Source organism: Heterocephalus glaber, unplaced genomic scaffold, assembly GCF_053883595.1.
Source record: "Heterocephalus glaber isolate CG9 unplaced genomic scaffold, H.glaber_assembly_v1.0 deba00001673, whole genome shotgun sequence".
Taxonomy (NCBI): Eukaryota; Metazoa; Chordata; class Mammalia; order Rodentia; family Bathyergidae; genus Heterocephalus; species Heterocephalus glaber.
In genome coordinates this window covers 17,144,692-17,160,326 of record NW_028258410.1, presented here as the reverse complement: position 1 = coordinate 17,160,326, position 15,635 = coordinate 17,144,692, and the positions used below count along the sequence as shown (strand labels likewise).

At 48.8% G+C, this 15,635-nt stretch overlaps 1 protein-coding gene across 2 annotated transcripts in view; it reads right to left on the bottom strand.

The window, feature by feature from the left end:
* Positions 1-15,635, bottom strand: part of Zfp64 (ZFP64 zinc finger protein) — a 77,028-nt gene that overhangs the window by 6,875 nt on the left and 54,518 nt on the right. For both annotated transcript variants that reach the window (XM_021239105.2, XM_013077158.3), the window contains 2 exons: positions 4,132-4,281; positions 3,492-3,554 (listed from right to left, as the gene is read on the bottom strand). In XM_021239105.2, the coding sequence (XP_021094764.1) occupies positions 3,492-3,554; positions 4,132-4,281 (213 nt within the window). The remainder of the gene's footprint in view (positions 1-3,491; positions 3,555-4,131; positions 4,282-15,635) is intronic.

Below are 15,635 nucleotides of genomic sequence, written 5' to 3'. Positions count from 1 at the left end.
AGAATTTGGCTACTTTTGTAAGTTCTTTCCTTCAGGTGCATTTTGCTATTGAGAAAGCAGGTGGGTTACTGGTATGGATATGGAAGTAGCAAAAGAAACTCATTTTGTTGCTAAATTCAAACAATATTATTTTATTGAAATTATTAAAAAATTTGAAAACACACATATACATACATACATGGGGTAATCAAAATATAGGCTGAAAGTTTAAAGTTTTAAAATTTATTACAGTAAAAAACACTTTGCCCTTTATCCCCCTCAAAATACTATACCCTCACTTTGAACATACTTATCCTATCCTTCTTGCCACCTGCGGAAGCAGCTCTGAAAGTCCTCTTTCATAAGTGTCTTTATGAGATATGATTTAAAAAAAAACACAGTGAATGCTGCTCCAAGCGCCATCCAATGGAAAGGCAGGCATGTGAAAACATAGCATGTCCTCATTTATCTTATTTACCAGATGTGGCCCTATGGGACTTCTGGCTTGTCCCTAAAGTCGAAATGACCATGAAAGGTAAATGTTTTGAATCAATTCAGAATATCAGGGCAGCTACAAAAGTGAAACTAAAGATGCTCACAAAAGAGAACTTCCAACACTGCTCCAAAAAGTGGCAAGGAGGATGGGATAAGTGTGTTTGAAGTGAGGGGAAGTACTTAGAGGGGGCTACTGGCAATGTGTGCTTTAGTGTGATAATTTTTTATTTAAATGTTTACCATTTATCACTTTTACATATATATGATTAAGAGATTTAAACTGTTTTTAATTCTCCATCCAGAAACAATGTTAACATGAGTCTTCAAGATTTTACATGGGAAATAGATTTTACATGGGAAATAGAAATAAAGTATGTTTTATTCTGCTCCTGCCCTCTTCCACTACCCCCTCTAATTCTATCACGTGACTAGAGACATCCCTAATCCATCTACATGACGCTCTATAAGTTTTTAATTTCAGAGTATTTGGATTTTCATATTGGGATACTCAACTAGTAAAGTCTATGCAAATATTCTAAAGTGCAAAGAAACCCAAAAAACCTCCAAAGTCTGAAATGCTTCTGGCTCAAGCATTTATGATAAAGGATATTTAACCTGCACTTAATTTTTCTGAGGTGATCAATGATATTAACAAAATGGATTTTTTCCTATAGTATAATGAAATGGATCAATGTTTTGAAAAAAATTACATAAATTGGTAACCGAGTAGTTCTCAAATGACTAATGTGAGATACGACAAAATCAAGCACTGGTAAAAGCCATTCGAGGTGCAAAACAGACCAACAGATTTAAATTTAAGTTTGAAAAAGTCACTGACATGGCTGCAGATTCCACACTACAATGAATCTTTAAGAAACTACCCTTCGCTGTGTTTTGGGAGAACCATTTCTAACATGAGAGGTCGTATTTCCTTCACACACATCTATGTCACTGCCAACCAACATGACACACTGCAATGGACTACATAAACAGACACAAAAATCTGGCCAACTGTTAAGCCAAAGCGAGGTAAGAGACTTGCAAAAGTCTAAACAGTGCTACTTTTCAATACATTTTGCCTTGAAAAACAGATACTTTTCATAAAAATATTATGTTACTATCTAACAAGCTTATTGTTTTCAAATGAATCTTTTCAAGTTTACTCTCTAATACTGCAACTATGATAGAAGAGCAACAAAACTTGATGGGAGCCTTCAGGTTTTAAGAGTAAAAGGATCCCGTGCCAGTGGTCACAAGGGATGCTACTTCCGGGTCATGCCCCGAGGGAGGGACGCTGTGATCTTTCCAGGCCCATCTCCTACTTTGCATTCTTCAGTGAGGAGACGCTAAGAACTGGACCAGTTGCCCTGTACCCAGAGATGCAGCTTAAATTTACATTCGCTAGAGAAGCAATCTATTTACCTGACATCTGCCTCTCTGAACGGGAGCCAATGCCTTCCCTATACTTCCGGTGTCCCCGGATGCTTTGCGGTATGCCAATAAAACACTATTAATCAAGCTCCGGCCCCTCTCTCTAGGTAAACCTTGGCACTGTGGACACTTTCGGGCTTGTGGTGGAGCTACGCTTTATAGGATTTAGGCAGCAGCTCCAGCCTCTCCCCACTAGATGGCAGCAGCACAACCCCAGCTGCGAATGACCCCTCAAGTAACTCTCAGGAAAGTTACCCACTAGGAAGAGGCCTAAAGCGGTCATATTGGTAGAACCTTCTCATCTTCCCTCCCAATCGCTCCTAAAATCCTCATGCTCTCCCTGATGGCCGTGTCTGTGGAGCTAAGGATCAAACATTTCACTGAGAGAGGGAAATGATCTACCCTCCCCAGGCAAAACCGACTCTGCTCCGATTTCTATCAGACCATGCCCCTTTCTGGCAGAGACTACTAACGTCCAGAGAGCTCTCTCCTCTCAGTGATGGGGGTCTACAGGTGGAGGTGGCATGCGGCTGCCCTTTTTGAACACATTCCCAGTCCTCCTCGATGCCTGTTGTGGCCACAGTTACCTTCTGCATATATTTCATTAGGACAGGAAGGTGCTGCTCCTGGGCCCCAGCCCGCCAGTGGGACATTGTAGGCTCCCCAGGCCTTGCTTCTGCTTCCCACTCATGAAGATATTCAGAGGGCTAGAGCAGCTGCCTTGTGTGTTAGAATGGCCATGCCTTGGGACCAGGAGGATGACTTGCTGCAGCTTCTTCTTTTATGTCATTCATTGCATTGTGAGGAGATTGAGCTCAGGGCCTTTGTACTGAGCAACCCCTCCCCTACTAATTTTTTTTTTTTTCTTTTTGGTACTGGGGATCGAACTCAGGACCTTGTGCTTGCGCAGCAGGTGGCGAAACCACTGAGCTAAATCCCTGGCCCTCCCCCACTACTTTTGAGACAGGTCTTGCTAAGTCACTAAGTTGTCTGGGCTGGGCTTGGGCTTGGAATACACCTGCCTCAGCCTCCCGGAGTGTTGGGATTACAGATGTGCATCACTGCACCCACCTAATAACTTGCTTCTTAAACTGTACTTGGAAAATAAAATAAACCCTATTATGTTTAAGCCACTGAACTTGGATTTTATAAGAGCAAACATACCAATACCCTTGCTTGTCCAGGCATGTACAGGGTTTATTCTCTCAATGAAGGGTTGCCAATGTTTTTTGTAAAGGGCCAGAGAGAACTATTTTAGGCTTCTTGCCCTAAAACCATTGCTCAACTCCACCACTGAGGCTGGAGTCTGCAGACCTCTGCTTCAGATCATGGCATTCCTCCTTTGGTTTTGCATGTCTTATCTCTCTATGCTGAAAGGGCACCTTCAAGCAGTGATCTTACTGCCATCCCTAAGATTCCTGCCCATCCTTTGTCAGTCTATTCCTCCTGTCCCTTCCACTTCCTGTCCCAAGCCCACCTCCCTAAGGAGGCAGAGACCATCTCTGTCTAACTCACTGTTGTTTACCTAAAGCTGAACCCATATCCACCTCCTCACTAAACTATGGAACAAATGAATGACTACCTACCTGTGTGGATTCGAAGGTGGCGGTCCAAGTCTTTCATGCCATGAACAGTTTTGAACTGGCAACCTAGCAGAGAAGAGAGAAAATATAGCTTTTAAAATCTACACAGTCCCCAGGTTATGACAGTTTAACCTATGATTTTTTGACCTTATTGTGGTGTGATAGTGCTCCCATACAACCATTCTGTTTTCACTTTCAGTATGGTATTCAGTAAGTTCCATGAGATCCCATATTTTATTACAAAACAGGCTCTGTATAAGCAGATGCTGCCCATGTGTCATCTAAGGTAAGTGGTCTGAGCGTGTTTAATGCAGGCTGGGCTAAGCTAGGAAGGGTGACAGGTTAGAAGCATTAAATGCATTTTCAACATGGGATATTTTCAACTTAAAGTGAATCGAGCAAGATGGGACCCCTTAAGAAAAGAGCACCTGAGCCTCAGAGGGGAAGCTACTGTGGATCTGGGTTCTGGGAGCCACATGCCGAGCTGTGGATGCTCAGGATGTAAGAGCCTAAAGGAAGTCAGATCTCACCCATGTGACCATTTGAGAGACAGCAGTGAGGAGCTGAGTGTGAATTGTACACAGCCAGCACCTCCATGCTTAGCGCAGGAAAGGGGCTCCGTGTGCCAGGGTTTACTTCTTACCTGGGTAGCAACAGTTGAACGTCTTCTCTCCAAGGGTAGCCGTGTGTTCTCTCGGCTCTGAGGGAAGAATGATGGGAGGGGACTTCTGGGTGTCACCGCCTTCCTTGGAGAGGCCGGTTGGGTTTGGTACATTGTTACCTAGCTCGGAAGCTGAAAATGAGGCATGACATTTCACTTAGTTTTTCAAGTATAACCACCAAGCTAAGTCCAACAGAAAGTTTGAGCTTATTTCACCTTCCATCACCAGCTCTTCAAAAATATTTTGAAAAATGAACCAGGCAATTGGGCCTGTAATCCTAGCAACTGAGAGGCCGAGGCAGAAGGACCACAAGTTTGAGCCCAGACTGGATAACTGAGACTCTGTTTTAAAATAAAAAAATAAATAAAGGGCTGCAGATGTAGCTCAGTGTGAAGGCTCTGGGTTTGATCCTCAGTAGTGCCCCCCCCCCCAAAAAAAAGAAAGAAAGAAAAGAAAGAAAGAAAGAAACATAGAAGAAATCACCAATGGTGGTACATGCCTGAGATCCCAGGTACTCGGGAGGCTTGAGTTTTATTTCAGAATGGGCAACTTTATGAGACCCTATTCCTGTGGTACTCTTCCATGTTGCAAAATAAATAAATAGAAATGCAAGCCATGTACATTCTAACTAGTCATCTTCCTTTAACAACCAATGTCCTAAAAATAACAAGAGACAAGGGGGTCTCAGTAATACCACGGGTCAACACCGGCATAATTCCAATTAAAAGCCACTGGGGTAATGTGAAGACCTAGTTTTTTTTGGTTTTGGTACCTGGGATCGAACTCAGGTCCTTGCGCCTGCGCAGCAGGAGGTGAAACCACTGAGCTAAATCCCCAGCCCTGAAGACTTAGTTTTTAAAAACAATATCCAATTCATCACAGACTAACACTTTCGTAAATGTAATAAATGCAAATCACAAGAACAATGAAGACAAAATAAAAGTGCAAATATTATTATCAGACACAACAGATCTGCTGGGTGTCCCGGCAATGTGAAGTTGCTACTTTTAAACACTCACACTCAAATTTCTGAGAGGTTTTGCTTCCGTTTAACAACACGTCACTGACCACACTTCAAACATCATTGTTGTCCAGGATGAAATAGGTGTTTTAATAAATAACTTGAAAGAAGAAAAGCGGAAGACAGCAAACGAAGGACAGAAAGACTAAGTCAAGGGTCTCAAAAGACATCAGGATCTCATCAGGCTCCTGATCTCAAACCCTATAAAAACCACTCAGATAATGAGACATGTGCAGACTTCCGAGAAGTCTGACATAAAACTTCTTGCTTTTTGGGGGCATGAAAATACCAGTAAAGTTTTAGAAAGCATCCTCATGATTGAGACATGGATGTTGACATTTTTACAGGTTCTGCGAGAGGGAGTCCGACCAGCACCTTGAGACCAAGACAATCTTCAGAAACCCCTTAGTTCTCCAGCTCCTACAGTTTCAGTTTCCCCGAACTCACAAGCCTCCTGCCCACTGCTCAGCTCCCACTAGCTGCTCGCCTGAAGGTCAATCATGCTCTCTCCGCCAGGCCGCTTAGTCCTCCTCATACCAGTTGTCCCTCTCAGGTTTTAATCTCAATAAAACCTGTCCTGAGCTGTGGAGCTCGATTCCTTTTTCCTGACATTTGGTGCCTCGTGTGAGGTGGGGTCGTGGCCATCACTCTGGCTAGTGTCCCACCTTTTCCTCTCACCCTCCTCTTTTACACTCGACTGGGATGGAGTCTGCGACGGTGACCTTTACGTCTCCGTCACCCTCAAAGACTGCCTGAGCGGGGAAGGAAAGCCACGTCACACATGGCCGCACTTCCGGTTCTTTCTCTGGCCCCACACTGGGTTGTGACCTGGCACCACACAAGGCAGCCCTGTGGGTCCCTGGTCCCTGGGAGACCAAGCTGGGGCTTATCCCCGCCTGCCCATAGCTGAGAGGCACTTTCTGGTGGGGCCCCCATCTCTCTGTCCCATTCTTTCTCCTTTTCCCATCTTCCTCATGAGCTCCAGCCAACAGGGGAGACCAGGTGCCGTTTCCTGCTCGCTTTCCATGCAACACTGGACACCTAATCAAGCCCAGGACTGGTAAGAGCAGTGCCATTGCCTCCCCTGGCTAAAGCTTGCTGAACCCTCGCCTTCTACTAAGCATGCCCAACCTGGGGTCAGCGGGGCCATTGGAAGATGGACCATCCCCAGTTGGATCGTCCCCAACAGGAGCACCTTCCAGCCTCTTGTTCATGGGCCCAGCCAGCACCAGAAGACCTGCCTCAGCTACTGGCACTGACTCCAGAGGAACGAAGGTGCCGGGATCCACTGTCCCCATGCCAAGTGAGTCCCAGGAACAGGGGTGACCGGGACGGTATCTGCTAAGGCTGTTTCTTTCCTTATTGACACTGGGACACATTCAACAGTCCTTAAATTTCATGGGCCTTTTTCTTGTTCGCCTGTAGCTGTAGTGGACATAAAAGGGCTCCCCCAAAATCCCTTCAGACTCCTCTCATATTCTGCACCATAGGGGAAACTACCCTATTTCATCCCTTCTTAGCCCTTCCTAGCTGTTCTACCCCTTTGTTAGGTGGAGATTTGATGTATAAGTTGGGAATGGCTCTGTACAGCCCCACCCCCCTGGAACCTACTAGATTACTGCTCCTTTGCCAGGAAAAAAAATCCCAACTTAAACCACGGTAATATAAAACCCTTCGCCTATAAAGAGACACCTAAACAGATTTCTGACACTGAGGATCTCTTACTGCCTGCTGCCCAGCCCACTTCCGCCCCATCTCCTTTAACCCAGGTACAGGATGCTATCATTCCTAAGAGAGCTGCACACCACACCCCTATAAAATTTCACCGAAGGATCCTTCTCACTTTCACTCTGTAACACAATACCCCCTCACCCCAGAAGGGCTTCGAGGCCTAAAACCCATCATTCATCACCTTCTGAGGGCAAGACTGCTGATCCGAACCAACTCCCATTCACACTACCCCTATCCTCCCAGTAAAAAATAAAGAAACGAAAAAAACCAGACTATTTTTTCTGTCTGGTTCAAGACCTATGACAAATTAACTCAACTGTTGGCCGCACCCATCCAGTGGCCCCAAATCCCTACACCCTTCTCTCCCAAATTCTACCCCTGGCACTACTCACTTTCCAGTTCTTGGCCTCGAAGGTGCTTTTTATCCCTTTGGACGCACAGCCCGCAGTCTTTCTGGGTTCACTTGGAGGCACTGGCTCTCAGATCCTCACTCCCTCCTCTCCGGCCCCTGTGGCCCTCTCTGGTCTAACTGGTGCTTTCAGACAGAGGCCATGACCTTCATTACACTTCCGAAATGCACTCACAGGGTTAACGGCATTTCTGTTGCTTTTTGCCTGGATTAAAGATAAGGAGTCTGCTCTTCATCCCGGGGATGCCCAGGAGTTCAGGTTTCATCCTGGGACTCAGTATTCCCAGGAGTTAGGCTTTCCAGGCCTACTGGAAACTCCAGTGAGGCCCTGTCTCGTGTTTCTTCTTTTGCCTCTTTTCTGATGAGGACAAGCTCCCTCAAGATGCCACCCAACTCCCTTCCAAGCCTGCCTCCTAAAACACTGGGACCGACTGAGAAGGAGAGACGATGGGAAACAATCCTGTGTGTCCAGCTTTCCTTCTGTCTCCAGAGTACCCTGCTCTCTTCTTTGCCCAATGTAACTTGAGCCTTTTTGTCCATCTGCAGCACCAGTAGGCACCCTCCCCTTCCCTCCAACTTCCTACAACATGACACAACTTTTGCCCCCTCAGACCAGTGAGCATCCCAACAAGGGCCAACAGAGGCACCCCACTTTTCCGGCTCCTGGGGACTTGTCACTTCAACCCAAATGAAATGCGCACAAGGACCATGTATTGCCAAGGTGTCCCCTCCAATGGAAGGTCCTTTCTTTTTTTTGGTACCGGGGATCGAACTTGGGACCTTGCACTTGTGAGGTAGGCAGCGGAACCACTGAGCTAAATCCCCAGTCCCTGGAAGGTTCTTTCCAATCTCTAACCCTTCCTCATTCTCCTCTGATTCTACCTCTACCTGCCACCAGATCCCCATCCCCAACACCAATGTTCAACATCTTCTCAACATCATCCTTCAACCCCTAGAAGCTCCTCCCACAGGTAACCAGCCCCAGGCCTTACAGCCCCTCACTGCCATGACATCTGGACATTCTCTAGCCATCTGGCATGCAAAACAAAACAATAAACGACCCAATCCATGGACCTTTCACCTCATTTTCCGCTCAGATCTCATCCCGTGCTTGTCTTACATGACTGGCCTATTTTGAGCCTATAAGCAACAAGCAAGCAAGCAAGCAAACAAACAAACAACACTTATCTACGTGTTCCAATCCTCTTTCTGGGGCTCCCTTGTCCTTTCTTGGATACTCCCTTTTCACCCTGTTTTATTAATTTGTTTCAAAGATTTCTCACCAACAGAATTACAGCCATTTCTCAGGTGGTCCAAAGACCACATCAAGAGACAGTCCTTCTCCAGATGAGGCAACCATCTTTCCATTGCCCCCATCAGCAAAAAGCAGTCAAAGAAAAAAATGGTACCCCTTCTACTTATCTTATCATAGAGCCTCGAATGAAGGAGTCAGACCAGAATCTTGAGGCGGAGGTGACATTCAGAAACACCGCTTGGTTCTCCAGCTCCTACAGTTTCAGTTTCTCCAAACTCGAAAGCTGCCTACTCACTGCTCAGCTCCCCCAGCTGCTTGCTTGAAGGTCAATCATGTTCTGTCTTTATTGACCTCACACAAGCTGCCAGCTGCCCGTGTAAAGGACAACCACACCAGCCCATTTTCAACTCTGTTTCTCAGCACCCCCTCACCCTATAAAACCTGAGTCGGTAAGACATGGGCAACTTGGTCCTCATACCAGTGGTCCCTTTCAGGTTTTAATCCCAGTAAATCCTGTCCTTTGCTGTGGAGCTTGATGCTTTTTTCCTAACAGAATGATATATATGTTTTGGTTCAAAATAATCCAGTAGAAGAGAGTAGTTGGGATGCATGAGAAACAAGATTGGCCACCAGTAGTTAACTGATGTTGAGCCATGGGTCCCTGGGAGTTCATGCTGTCATTCTTGGCTTCTAGTGTGGATGTACTGCATGAGACCATTTGTGTAGACAAAAATGGTCAAATAACTTCATATGGTTCAATCTAATATGCAGACTTAAGTTTCTGTGACAAAGGCTAAGTGCTCCTAAAAGACTCCAACATGCTATATCTCCAAACAGACTCAAGTCCAGAGAGGGGAAAAAACCCAGAAGTGTCGTCAACACCAGATCTTGGAGTGGGAAAGGAACAAAAACCAAAGACAGTGACTAGCTTTTGAATTGTAGGTCAAGGTGTAGGATTTTTTTGTGGCCTTAAATGATAAGAAATGGTGGATTCTGTCTTTAATGGGATGCTCGTGGAGGTGAAGGAATCTTACCACTAAGAACGGAGAAGCACAGTGGTGAAGGATTCAGCTCTAGGCAGAGGTCTGCTCGGCTAACTTTAACTCAAGGAAAGTTACTTAACCTTTCTGAGCTTCAATTTACTCATCTGTATCAAGGGATAACGTATCTGCCTCAGAGATGTAGAGTTAAAAGACATGAAAAATGTAAGTTCTGAAGCTGGGTGGAGTACATGCTCATAGTCTGGAGGCTTCAGATACCAAAGTGAGCAGAACTATAGCTGCCACCCACTGGCTGTCAGGCGGGTATCATTTTGCTCTAGGGGACATCTGGGAATGCCCGAGGATGTTTTTGATCCTCTTGATCCTGCATGCATGCCTATGTGCAGTTGTGGGCAGAGGGTGGGGACAATGCTAACCACCCTGCAACTTTCAGGACAGTCCCAGAAGAAAGAATTCAGTGTCCCCAAATGTCAACAGTGCTGAAGTTGAACAAGCTGGACTAGTCTCACTGCAGTGGTTTTCACAAATGCAACTGCGGCATCGCTTGGGTCAGGGCCACTTCAGTCATGGGTTATGGGGATACCCCAGGCCCCACCCCAGACTCAGATCTGGCAGTGGGGCTAGTAGGGGTTGAGAAGACGCCAGGAATCTGCATTTTTAAGATACACCTCAGTGATTCTGTCATGCTACCCTAAGCCCTTGCTCCCCAAAGGGACGTCTTCAGGGTGGCAGCACCCCGAAGGAGCTGGTTAGAAGTGCAGACTCGCAGGTCCCATGCTAGACCCACAGAATCAATCTGCATTAGGACAGCAGTGATCCCAGCACACAAGAGGTCTGAGCGGCCCTCGAAAAGTACAACAAAAGAATTTAATGATACTCAGCATTTTCATGTTTCTGATCTAACTACTAGTTAGACATTTTTATCTATGGATGGCTTGCTTGGTGCAGATCTTGGAGTATGAAAAGTCATATTGGAACAAGTCACAGATGGAATAAGTTTTAAGCAAAGGACTAAGAAGGGGTGCAGGGAGGCCTTCTGTCATCCTGAAAGATTTTAGAGCTTTTCTGCAACAAGCATGCAGCTGGGAACCCTTTGGAAGGCAGCTGGATAGAAAATGAAATAACATCTTTTCCATTTTAATACATTTTTGCAAACTACCAAAAAAGCCAAAGCAAAACCTGAAAACCTCACAGCCAATTGTTCTCACACATGAGTGTTCACTAGAATCAGCTAGAGGGCTCGCTAAAGCACAGGGGCTTGGGTTCCATGCTACGGCTCCTGAAGGGAAGGTCTAGGGCAGAGTCAGTATTTTTATTTCTAATAAGCTCCCCATTGCTGCTGCCACCGCCTAGGGATCACACTCTGAGAATTTCTGCTGGCTAAGAAAGCAAGAAACTGGCTCAAAGACTGGCTGAAGGTTGCAGGGCTTGGCTTCCATCTGATGAGAATCCACACTTAACCCAATCTATAGCCGATGGCTCTGCTTGCCTGCTCCTGGCTCTGGCTCTACTAACACTGCTTAGTACAAACAAACACCCTGTGCTACTTAGCAATTCAAGTATTAAAGCTAAAAACCATTCATCTCTTAGTGTTTTTAATTCCACAGATGCCATCAGACTTAAAACTGAATATAAATGAGGTGTTGTACAGCTCAGTGGATTAGGGAACTGATTAGAAAGCCAGATAGTAAGTTACAGATTCTGGTCCTGTCCTTTATTAGCTGTGTGGCCCTCTGTAGGTTACTCAATTTCCCTCTTCCTCAGTTCTCACATCTGTAAAATGGAGATTATGGTCCCTGTCTCACAGGCTCACATGGAAATTAAATTTGCTAGTATAGGTAAGAGAAATGTGCTTAATTCAGTGCTAGATACACGTATTGGTTTCACTCACTGGTGCGCACACAGTGCAAGATTCCAATGTGAAGCTGAAAGGAGGCAAAAGACTCAGGAGGGCTGAAACTACCAGAACTGTTCGCTACACTAAGAAGCGCCAGGTAGAGCCTCTTATGAGGAGGTGAAAGAGCCCTGCAGAGAGAGACTTCTTCACCTGCAGACATCTAGGAACCCGAGGTCTTTGGAAGCCACCCTCTCTGGATAAGCCGGGGAGATCCCGAGTCAGAGATGGAGGTGGTCAGGTCTGACAGATGCCAGGTTGGCATGGTGCACTGCTGCCCACAAGCCCTTGGTACTGCCATCAAGGTGCTTCCTGCATCCCTGTGTTCCTGGGGGGTCCGTCATGGGAAGTCTACCAATTTCATCTTTCCCACTGTATTTTTCTCCCCAAACTTCTTGAGTTGCAAGCCTACTGGCAAATGAAGAGGGGTGCAACCTTGCTACAGAGAGGCTGGGCCCTTGTTCAGGGTCTGAACCCAGTTGCAAGGTGCCTCTCTGGGGGGACGCCTTTCCCCTGACAGCATACCCACGGGGCGGCTGCAGCTGGCAGGTCTGTTGCAGGAATTAACTCTGAACCCGTTCCCGGCTATTCAGCAATTCCCTTCTATAATCGCTTCCCTTCCCGGACCTCCCAGCTCCCCCGATTGGCATCAGCGGTCTACTACCCCAGGAGCCCCTAGAGTTCCAATCCACCTAAATTCGGACACAGCGGCCAACACAGTATTTTGCTCTATTTTTACTCTTAAAAATACCAACGATTACTCCAGAAGAGCCTGCATTAGCCTTGGAGAGGGGTGGTCCTCAAAGCCCTCCGACAGCAGGTCGGGAGGGGAGGAAGATGCGGCTCCGCGGCGTGAAGTACCCGGGACCCCAAAGATAACCCCACCTTGCCGCGCCGGGCAAACAATGGGGAGAAGAGGAGAAAGTTCAGTGAGAAGTCCTCAGGGCTTCCCCGCGCTCAGGAAAAAGGGACGGCCGAGAAGAGGAAGTAGGATCCCACTCCAGGCTGGCTTTAGAAGAGCAGATTCCCCAGCCCCGCCCCCGGGATTCCAATGGGGGGCGTGCAGCCGAGGGCACCGAGGGGGGCGGCCGTTTAGAAAGCTCCCCTCCCTCGGGCGCTTCTCCAGCCGGGGATCCCCAGACCACAGCGGGGGCGGGTGGTGGCCCGGGGGCTCAGGGTAGCCAAGGTCTCCCACCCCCGTCCTACCCAGGGTCCACGTGGCCGCCAGGACGAGCCCACTGCCCTGGACCCCACCCCCAAGGCTCCCAGGACAGAACGCAGAACCCGTACGGGGGCCCACGGGCCCACCAGGTCTCAGACCTCCGGGACTTCTCAGGCTCCAGCCTGGCAGCGCTCCTGGCTCCTCCTGGACCGCGGTTTCTCGCACCCTCGGTCCCCCGTCAGGCCCCCCGGTGAGACCCTCCCCGGACAATACACTGGAGATGCCCGCGCCCCGTACCTCATCCACCCCCACTTCTGCGTTTTTCTGGTTTTACCAGTTTATCCCGAGTCCCGAGTCTCGGCCCCGCTGGACTAGAACTCCGGGAGGACTGGACTCTTCTCTCTCCCTCTGGTCCCTTGCTCCGTCCCTCCTCGGCCCTAGGAGGCAGGCTGGGCCCCTGGTAGGAACAGAGCATTTGCCAGATACTATCCTCATTCAAGGCCAGGTCGCCCAGAATGTTCACCTTCCCGGGCGCAGCCTGAGCCAGTGAGGAGGAGGATCGGGCGCCCGACGCCCCGAGAACAGCCTCCGAGGGGGTCTCAGTGCATCCTTCCTGCGCGTCCTGGGCGCTCGAGGGAGGGGCCCGGTACCCCCGGAGGTATAACTTACAGAGGAGTAATTCACAAGGGCGCCCGGGTCCGAGGCCCCGACCTGGGGCTGGAAGTTGTGCTCGCCGCTCCCAGCCCCTGCCCAGGCCTTGAACCTGCACGGGTCCGGGCGACCTCCCGGCAGCTGCCCCCAGCCTCGGCCCGAGCGGCGCTACTCACCCGGCTTCCCCGCCACCTGCGGGGCCCCCTCCGCGACCTCGGGGCGCGCGGGCTGCGGCTCCCCGGAGTGGAGATGCTGGGGTCTGGCCTGCTTGCGCCGCGACATGGCGAGAGGAACAGGCTCCCGGCGGGTCCCAGAGTGGCCTACTTCACACAGCGAGTCCCGGAGTTCGGATCCCCGCCCCCCCCGCGGAACGCGCGTGTCCCGGCTCTGCCACTCTTTAGCCGAGCAGGCGATTTATCAACAGCCCTGACGGCGGACTGGCCTGGAGCCAGGACCTCAGGGGTCCAGGGGACCGGGGGTCCGCGGCCCGGCTGCTCGCGCCACCCGAGAGCTCGTTAGAAATGCAGACTCTCGGGCTCCACCCCAGACCCGCCAGATCAGAATCTGCATTTTAACGAGATCCCCAGGTGAGCCGTGAGCGCATTACAGTTTGAGAAACCGTGTCTGCATTTTAACGAGATCCCCAGGTGATTCGTTTGCCCATTAAAATTTCAGAAGCACCGCTCTCTTCCAACTTTAATGTGCGCCCGAGTCACTGGGGATCTCGTTAAAATGCAGATTCTGACTCGGCGGGTCGGGGCGAGGCCCGAGCTTCTGTATTTCTAACGAGCTCCCCTGGGTGACGCTGTGGTCGTGGCGCTGGTAGATTCGAACTTAATTGGTCTGGGCTGGGACCTGGACATTGGCATAGAGATGTATTTTTAAAAGCTCCCTGGTTTTTCTGCTGCACAGCGAGGGTTAAGAACGGCCTCATCTCGTGATTCTCAACCTTGGCTGCATACCCGAGTATAAAACCTATAGGAGACCAGAGCGCCTCCAGCAGCAGGACGAGTTGTTGCTTCTGAAGGCGCCGATTGAAAACAATGTACTTTGAGAAAGTCCTAGATTCAGGCGGCCGAGGCCACGAATCTGCATTTTCCTACAGCGCGGTTCCGCCCCCGCTCCAGGAAGGTGGCGCGCGGGGCCGCGAGGGCACAGGCCCCGCCCACCAGGCGACAGGCGCTGACCCCCGGGGTTTGGCCTAATTGGAGTTCGTGCTCAGGCTAGCTGGGACCTTCGTGAGACCCGGGGGTTACCCTTCCTTGCAAGATATTAACGACACCCAACCGGGAGCAAGAAAGCCACCTACATCTCCCGGGTGTTTACTTCCTTAAATTGGGAGTTACTTAAGACGGCTGCGCCCCGAGCTTGCCCGAACCTGAGAATCACGTGGGAGCCCTGTTCAACAGCCAGCCAGGTTCCGTTCCGAATTGGGCGTGGAGGTGGGGTGGGATTCCGCACTCTTAAACCTCCGTAGGTTTTTTATGGAGTGGCAAGTCCCAGGTGGGTGGCTGGGCCCAGGATATGCGCCTTTTTCGAGGTGAAGGTTGGCAAACCTAGGGCAGGGCCCGTGAGAAGCATTTTGACATTTCTCCAAAGCTAAGCTGTTTCCCCCTTGCTTCCCTTGATGATTCAAGTTGTGCATGGACTTAGTTTGGGTCATCCTGGGTGAAGTCACTCAATATTAAATTTTCAAGCCTTAACCTTAAGACAACTTTTCGTTTTCTTTGGGATGTGTGTAGGTGGCTGGGTACACGCAGGGGAGAAGGCATTTGAAAGCATCAATGTGCTCCTGTTTATCATATCTCCTTCGGGAGCATGTTTTAGGATCCTGATAAGCCAGGAAAGTACTGCCTCTGGGGAAGCTGACCCGGGTGTGCTGAAGGTGGAGGGTGGGAGGTAGATGGCACCTCTTTATCCCCTGAGGGGCATGTGTGAGTGTGTGTGTGTGTGGTTGGTTAATCAGCCCTTGCCACCTGACACAATCATTACTGCTCTATTGCTAATCTACATTTGTTTGGTTGTCTGTCTGCTCCTTGGCTTGTCATGATATAACAAGAGAAGTCCCCTTTCTCCACAAAAGCTAGGACCTTAACCAGGACACCTGGATCTCCACTGTCCCCTTCCCAACCCTCTCCTTGAATTCAGTATCAAACAGAATTGTGGATGCTTCGTTCCTTTGCCGTTTTTCTTTAGCAAGTTTTGTTGCACCACACATATTCCTAAAAAATATAATTTTTAATTTTTAAGGAACTTTATAAAAAGCCTATGTAATCTTCCAAGAATTACTTTTTCCCCAGTTCATGCTAATTGCTAAGATCACGCAGATTGCTGACTTTGTTCATCCATGTTGACTGAAGT